This window comes from Rhinolophus hipposideros (assembly GCF_964194185.1).
Source record: "Rhinolophus hipposideros genome assembly, chromosome: 24".
In the NCBI taxonomy this organism is placed as follows: domain Eukaryota; kingdom Metazoa; phylum Chordata; class Mammalia; order Chiroptera; family Rhinolophidae; genus Rhinolophus; species Rhinolophus hipposideros.
Genome location: NC_138070.1, coordinates 20627015 through 20635175, shown reverse-complemented (window position 1 = coordinate 20635175; position 8161 = coordinate 20627015). Strand labels below are relative to the sequence as shown.

General features: G+C 47.4%; 1 protein-coding gene across 1 annotated transcript; it reads right to left on the bottom strand.

Annotated features, from left to right (window-relative positions):
• Positions 1-528: 528 nt before the first annotated feature.
• Positions 529-8161, bottom strand: LOC308492635 (immunoglobulin lambda-1 light chain-like; the record flags this gene model as incomplete). Its single annotated transcript, XM_081037794.1, has 4 exons — positions 529-537; positions 1615-1967; positions 7704-8003; positions 8116-8161. 4 exons carry the CDS (start codon positions 8159-8161, stop codon positions 529-531), a joined length of 708 nt encoding a protein of 235 aa, XP_080893920.1.

Here is an 8161-nt window from a genome sequence, read left to right as displayed (position 1 = left end):
TCTGAGAGATCACATTTGCTCTTTGATTAATGTCCCCCAGTATAACTAAGTGAGCAGGAAATCTGTGACAGTCAACATAACGTCATCCTCACACTGTCAAGTGACAATTCCTTCCACACAAACTGTCCCCAACACAGATAGGTGTCTCCCCTCCACAGAAAGGCTCAGTTGGTCCAAGGTCCCATAAACCCACCTTCAGGAGTGATCATTCTCATTTGGCAGAACCTGCAAGTGCAAACACCACAACAATGTCACGTGGTGTCCCCACCCATGAGGCTTTATTGGGGGAAATGTACAAGAATGGGCTCAGCTGATCCACAGCCCTTCTACCCTCACCTGAGCCTTCATGAGAAGCAGACATGGGCTGGGCCAGGAGCGGCAGGATGTATTTGGGGTCCGGGAGAAGCAGCCCTACTGAGAGGCTCGGTCTGTACTAAATGAAGTGGGTGAGAGGCCGTGCAGGTGATGTGATGGGGGAAATTGAGTAGCGGCTCAGGGGAGATGCATGGACGTGACTGGGATCTGTGTTCACTGCACCTGGAAACGCAGGGGAGTTAGGTCACTGGGGGAGGCCCAGATGGCTGTCCAGGCCACCTCAAGTCAGGTCATCCTGAGAGAGTTGTTGGAGTCACCTACATGTGGCTGCTTCACTCTGAGCAGGATTTGAAGCCAGTACAAAGGGCCAACCCTATACTGGGAACAGAAAAGAGGAACAGGGAAGGTGCTTCTGATGAGCCGCCTCCAGAAACCCCTCAGCACCTCACCTGTGCAGAGAGAAGGATGAGCAGGGGAAAACTTCAGACAAATGGCGAGACGTCCCAAGAATTGTTTTCCTGACAGAATGTGTGGTGACACAATCCCACACACATATCTCTGATCCGATTCCCCTTGAATGCTTTTGTGGGATGGGTCTTCCTCTTCTGATTGTCCCTAAACCCCGAGTGTCCCCAGTCTCATTGGCATTTTGGCATGTGCCTCAGGTCACCTGGGGATGAGAAAGCTAGTTGGCTCCTACACAACCTGCCTCAGTGGTGAGGACACCTGACTCTGGTATCCTGGTCCACACAGGGAGGTCACAGACAGTCACTCTGGAGATGATTCCATTTGCTCAGTATCCCTAGAGCCACCGAGACCTGCTTCCCCTGCACCTCAGGAGGGAAAGAACAGTCCTCACAGACAGGCCACAATGAGAAGATGTGGAGATGACCTCACACTTGGATCTGGTCCCTGGGGGATGAGCAAGGAGCATGCTGGACCTGGTACCTGTCCAGAAGCGCTCAGAACCCCCACATCTCTGAGTCAGGTAAGACCCTCGGCTGGGCATGGGTGGGGTCAACCACCTTCTTCCTCGTCCACCATCCCCTGGAGTGGAACATAGCTGTGAAATTTGATTTGTGCCTACTAGAGGGATCAGGGTGAGAAAGTATTAGCAACTGATCTAGTTAATATTTTAAATGATGGAATGTTAAGATATTTTCACATCCACTGCTATAAGGAAAGTGAAGTGTTGACTAAAGAAATGACAACAGATGTCACCATGAATTATACTTGGTCCCTGGCAGAGAAGGGTGGCTGCCCCAAGCAGGGAGTCCACAGGGGAGGTTTTAGTCTCACTTCCCCACGGGCGTGGAGCACTGTGTAAGTATCACTGTTGCCGTGATACGTAGCACAGTAATAGTCAGCCTCGTCCTCAGGCTGCAGCCCAGAGATGAGCAGAAGCCCTGCATTGGCCGAGGCGTCTTTGGATCCAGAGAAGCGGCTGGGGACCCCGGAGCCCTGGTGTTTATCTGAGTCTGATTTAAACTGTAGCAGATACCGGGGAGGGCTCCCTGGCTTCTGCTGGAACCAGGCTATCCAGTAGCCCCCAACACTGTAGCCACTGCTCAGGGTGCAGGAGAGTCTGGCTGTTGTTCCCAGAGATGCAGAGAGGGAGGGCGGCTGAGTCAGCACAGGCTGGGAGAGGGAACCTGCAAACACAGACATAATGGGGGATGGGGCAGGGACAAGGGTAAAGGTTCTCAGGGCCTGAGACAGAGACAGAGGCACAGGCCAGAGGGCTGCCCTCGTCCCCAAGGCCCGTCCCTACCTGCACAGTGATAGAGGAGCATGAGGAGGACAGGAGTCCAGGCCATGGTGCACGCAGCCCCTGAGCCCACAGTGGGGCTGGGCTGCCCCAGGCCTCCTTTTCTTCTTCACCCTCTGCCAGAGGAGGAGCTGTTCATGCAAATGTGTGTCCATCCGGTGACTGCCCAGCCCCTCCCTGAGTCCTGGTGCTGGAGCTCAGCTCACACCCCAGACTGAGAAGGATGGAGGTTGCTTCACCTCTGGGAGAGCCCTGGCAGGAAGCACAGCTGACACCACACGAAGGTCTCTGCTCAAGGGACTCTGCCAGGCCTGAGAGGACACAGCTGCTGAGTCCCCATCAGGGATTTCAGGGCCCAGACCCCAGGCCCAGGCTCCTTTGAGTGAATGGTCCTCACTGATCCACTTTGTAGAGTCTACACGGCAGTCCTACAGCGCCCCCTGCTGTCACAGCATACACATGTCCCCATAGCCCAGAATCCTGAGAGCCCAGCTGGTTTGCGCAGCTCACCAGGTGCCTGTCTCTATTCACACACCCGTGATCTGGTTCCCAGATACTGGGATTCTGATATACTGTGCTGATATTATAGTTTCTTACTTCCAGCAATAAGGTCCATGGGGTATGTAAACATGTACATATATAACTACTTAAAGTGTAAAAGCACTTAGAGTACATTATAGTAACTGCTAAATGACTCAGGTGAGCAGCAGGTCAAGTGTCAGAGCTAATGAGACAGTTTATCCAATTTCACGGGCTTGTAGAGGCTGTTCAGGGAAATGCTATAGAAAGGAATTTTCCTGGAATACACCTAGTAACATATTCAAAGGACAACAATTCTGCAAACATTTCAAACGTCATGTGCTGCATGTACCGTTTTCATAGAGATTAGATTGAATTTAGTATTGGTAATAAAAATAATGGCTTTGGTAGGTTTCACATTTACCTGTGGAGAGTGTACATACTTCTTTATTCTAGGAATTTACTTGACATTCTTATATTTGTATTACAGTTTTCTGGATATCTGTTTCACAGGTTTCTTGTCAGGATTTTTGCCTTTGGTGTCATAAAATTAGTTTACATTTTGAGCAAAAAATTTTCTACCTGTATTTCCTTACTCAGTAGCAAGCTAAATGTGAGAGTGTGATGTGTTTGCAGACATGGTGAAGGTCTGAGAAGTTGAATGCAGAAAACATCACTTCCTCATTGTGGCGCCTATCAACTCTGCTTTAACTGTGCAGATGGTCCAATGGTCCCTAAACTTCTAGACTCACAGAACTTTCATTAAATATCTTTGACCTGGGTGACGTGCTTGCTTAGAAGCTCCCTCCTCCTGGAACTCAGAGGGACCTTTCTCATTCAGTTCAGGCTGGTCACTTCCTGCTTAAAACCCTGTGTTCCTCTCTCTGCTGTTTGCACAGAACCCCGCTTCCTCAGTTCCCCTCAGGGGCTTTCATGGTCCAGCCCTACCTCCTTCACACCCACCTCACAGCCCTTCCCCTTGCTCTGGGTGCTCCATCCTTACTCCTCTCTCTTTGGAGAACTGGAGCTTTGTCCTTTCCATAGCCTCCACACCAATTCTTCCTCTGTCTCTTGGGAGGAGACGTATCACAGCTTGAGGTTATGATGGAAGCATATATTTTGGCAAGTTTGACTATCTGTTAAAACAGGACAGACACACGTCATCACAGATGGGGGTTGCGATTTTTCTCTACACATTTTTCAGTGTGGAAATTGGTGAAGTTACACAAGTCTATAGAGAATAAACCGATGACCCTGTCCTCGTCATACAACTTCAACCCTCATCAGTATGAAATGCCTTGTTTAATTTCTCACTCCTCTTTGTAGCTCATCCTTCTCCCTCATCGAAAGATATTGAACAAATTAAACAATATTTTGAATATTAAATTCAAACATCATGTCACTTCATTGGGATACTCTTCAGTATTTACAGAAATTGTAATGTTCCAAACTCTTGTACATTAAAGCCATTAATTCCAACTATTGTCACATCCATTGATTTGTGTTTTAATTCCCCCAGTGTCTGCTAATTTAAATGTTGTATTGATTTAAAAAGTGAAGGAAGTGCAACAGGTCCTAGTTTTTGCAACTGTCAGGTTCATGGCCTGACGTATTTGATTGTGAAGGGGTTCAGAAGTCTTCCCAGAGGGTGCCATTTTTGTTTAAAGATTATTTTGAGCTAAAGACAGTTGAGGCTCTAAGGACTCAGGAAGAGCTTTTTACCTTCCCCTTAGTGCCTAAAAACATTAGATAGAGGGTCTGTTTCGGAAAGAAAACTAACACCAGACATAACTACACAGAATAGGGTCTAGGTGTAGAAAGCTGTGGGAGCTCAGCAAGGCCTGTTTGTTCAGTGTCCTCTCTATAACCCAGTGTCTCTGCATTGCATAAGAAACACTTGTTTACCAAGCATTTGCTCTTCCCATCTCCTAGTCTATTGCCTTCTTTGAATTCTGAGGTTCCATAACCCTACCTCCTTCTCTTTAGCTCAGAACAGCATATAAGCCTTAATTGTCTGACTGCCTCTGGGTCACATATTCTTATGGAGCCCCTGCACATATACAGAGGGTACCAAAAATGTACACATTTTAAAAAAGAAAAAAATTAAAATTGTAATACTCAATATACACCAATAACAAAAGATGAATACAAGTCATGTTTGACTTCTGCAATTACAAGAGCTGCTCAAAGTGGTTACCATCAGCATCCAGACACTTCTGATTATGGCAAACTACTGCTTGAGCAACGTTGACCAAAGTGTCCACTTGTATACATTTTTCTTAGCACCCCGTTATAATTAAATTTCTGTTCTGCTGTTAACCTATGTTAATTTAATTATTAGACTAGCCACATGAACCTATAATTATAGAGGCAAACCATGTTCCTCCATGACAACTGGAATTGAGTCCAGCCTGCCATATACTCTCTCAGACAATCATTTCTGGCTTCTTTCATCTACTCCTTGTGCCAAAGCAGCTCTTCTGTGGACACAGAGTTTATCCTTTACATTTCCTTTAAGACATTTCCTGTCGTGGTCTTTAATGGGATTGGGGGATATGGAGATCGATATTGTAATTTCATGGATAATGTGGTTCTCTGTATTTAACATTGGTTCAATGGATTGTCTTATAGGCTGTTAGTTATGTGAGACATTAGTGGACATTCACCCAACCAACTCATACAACAACACACAGTAGAAGGGCTACAAGGAAGAAAGGAATTAGGATCAGAAGGAGAAATGTATAGTCAGAGTCAGTTCCTTAGAAACGGAGAAAGATATCCTTTGGTTTGTCAGGTCAAGGAGCTGCCTTACTGGCTGATCTTAATGTACAGAGATCACTGGGGCTGGGAGGGAAGGCAAGGAGAAGCCATGTGCCAAAGGATCATGGGGGAAGAACAGATGAAAAAGTTGACAGAGGGAGAACAGTTTCCAGTTTAGGAAAGACTGATGGGAAGAGTAAGATTGACAATGATGAAGATCTATCTATTTTTCTCTGGACATTTCTCAAAATGGAATTATGTGAATTTATAGATTTTATCAAAGAAGAATATAAATACAGAACATACAGGTTTATTACCTTGTGGAAGTTAATAAGTGTATCTCCAACCCACCCAAAAATATTAATGCAAAGGTCATTTCTGACAGGACTCTAAACACTGTGTTTTTGATATGCTCTTTGACCAAACTTTGTGAGTTTACAGGTCTCCTCATTGATACATGAGTTGATTAAAATATTTCACCATTGCTCATTTACTCATATATTTGCATGAGAGTCAGATATCTCCCTTTTTGAATCAGACTAAATCTGATCCCAACTCCCAGGATACAGAAGAGGGCATGGCTGTGATAAACCACCTGTGACCAGGACCCAGTGAGGTGACCTGAGGGGGAGCATGTGCTTGGGGACAGGAGAAAAAAACAATGGGCACGGAGTGTGTGGTCAGAGGCTCACGTGGTCAGAGACTCTGGGACTGTCCTCCCCTGTGTTGGGTGGAGGAGAAGCGCCCAGGTCATGGTGGGCAGTGGCTCTAATGAGATTTCTTGAGATTACTTCACTTTTCTTACTCTGTCAGGGAAGAGGAGTTCATGAAGAGAATATGTTGCTGCTTTCTACCTCTCTGAGGTAGAAATTCTATAGGTAGAACTAGAAAACTTCAAGTTGATGCCCACTGATGGGAATGGGTGTGATTTTACTTGCGATCGATCTCCTAGAAGACATTAAAAAGATCAGGGGGCCAGAAGTGAAGTTTTATGAGATAGTAGCCTCATAGCCTGTGTCCCCTGCCCATGTCTCAGCACCAACAGTACAACACCCAACATGAACTAACAACGAGGGTGGAGGGCAGAGTGACACACATGATGGGGGCAATTTAGGCAAAGTTTTTGTGTTTTTCCTGTCCTATCTGTACCTCAAATCCCCCAGTCATGTTGCTGGCATATGATGGACCCAATTTCCAACTCCAGGGAGAGGGCCTGCGTTGTCTAACCCAAATCAAACAATCCGCTCCCTGTTTGCTATGGCGGTGTCAGGGAGACGGTGTGAGTGATCTGGTCCAATCCTCACGAGGCCAGTGTTCCTGATCAAAGGGTCAAAGAGGATGAGTCTCTCATTCTGGAGGGTTTGTTGTGCGGATGTGATGCTTGGTACTGCGGAGGCATTTTGTTACTTGGAGGGAAATCTGCCTGGACACTACATTTTGGCGTGTTTGTCTTTTGTTTTCCCCCAGTGTCCGCTCCCCGAGCACGGGGAAACTTCCTGTGTTTTCCACAAAGCATTCTTAATCCCTAGATCCACATCAAGCACATAGTAGGACTTCAGTAAATGGTGTGGACACACATCATTTGGACAGTCCACTATCTCAAGCCAGACAGCAGGACCCTGCGCCCCTGGTTCTGTCCTGACCCTTGATATGGACTGAACTATGTCCCACAAAATCCTATGTTGAAACCTCAACCTCAAACCTCATATTGGGGGCAATATGACTGTCTCTGGAGATAAGACCTGATGGGTGGTAATGAAGGTACCCGGGGTCATGAGGGTGGTGTCCTAATAAGAAGGGCCGGTGTCTTCATAAGATGAGAAAGAGAAACCAGGGTGAGCGCACACAGAGAACAGGCCGTGTGAGGACTCAGGGAGAATGCAGATGTCTGTAAGCCAAGGAGAGAGGCCTCAGGATAGCCAACCTGCCAACACCTTGATCTTGGAATTTCTGAATCCAGACCAGTGAGAACATACATTTTTGTTGGTTAATACACGCAGTTTATGTATTATGTTACAGCAAACCTGGCATTAGCACACCCCTCAGGGACTCTGTTCCCAGGGCAGCCTGCCTCTGCATAGAGCATTTATGCTCAATTTGAGAAAAATTCGGCAATGTATCATCACTAAGGACAGGCTTTGGAGGACAAATTTAAAGAGGATGAAGACATGTTCTCTAGACAAAGTTTACTGAGGTGGGTCTCAGACCCCAGTTTTGGCCAAACAAAACAAGAAGTAGCGGCCTTGTCAGAAGACTGAGGTCTGCCAGGGAAACCGCATTGCAGGAAAGACAGCAAGTTTATGTCTCACTTCCCCACAGGCCTGAAGCACTGTGCAAGCACTCAAGCTGCTGTCCCACGCTGAGCAGTAATAAACAGCCTCGTCCTCAGGCTGGAGCCCAGAGATGCTCAGGGTGGACACGCTGCCTGACCTGGAGCCCGAGAACCTCTCGGACACCCCTGAGGGCCGGTTGTTATTCCTGTGGGTCAGGAGTTTGGGAACTTGGCCTGAGTGTTGCTGCAGCCAAGCTGCTCCCTGATTGCCAACATTGTTGCTGTTTCCGGTGCAGGTGAGGGTCGCTGTCTGTCCCAGGGACTTGGTCACTGAGGGTGGCTGAGTTAGCCCTGCCTGGGCCACAGACACTGTGAGGGTGACAGAGAGGAGTGAGAGCAGGACCGCGGTCACTGTGGAGGGGAGTGGAGCCCGGAGCAGAGCTGGTGGGGACACCCCACCCCCAGGTAAAGGAGGCCTCACCTGTGTAGGGAGTGAGGAGGGTGAGGAGGAGAGGAGCCCACGTCAT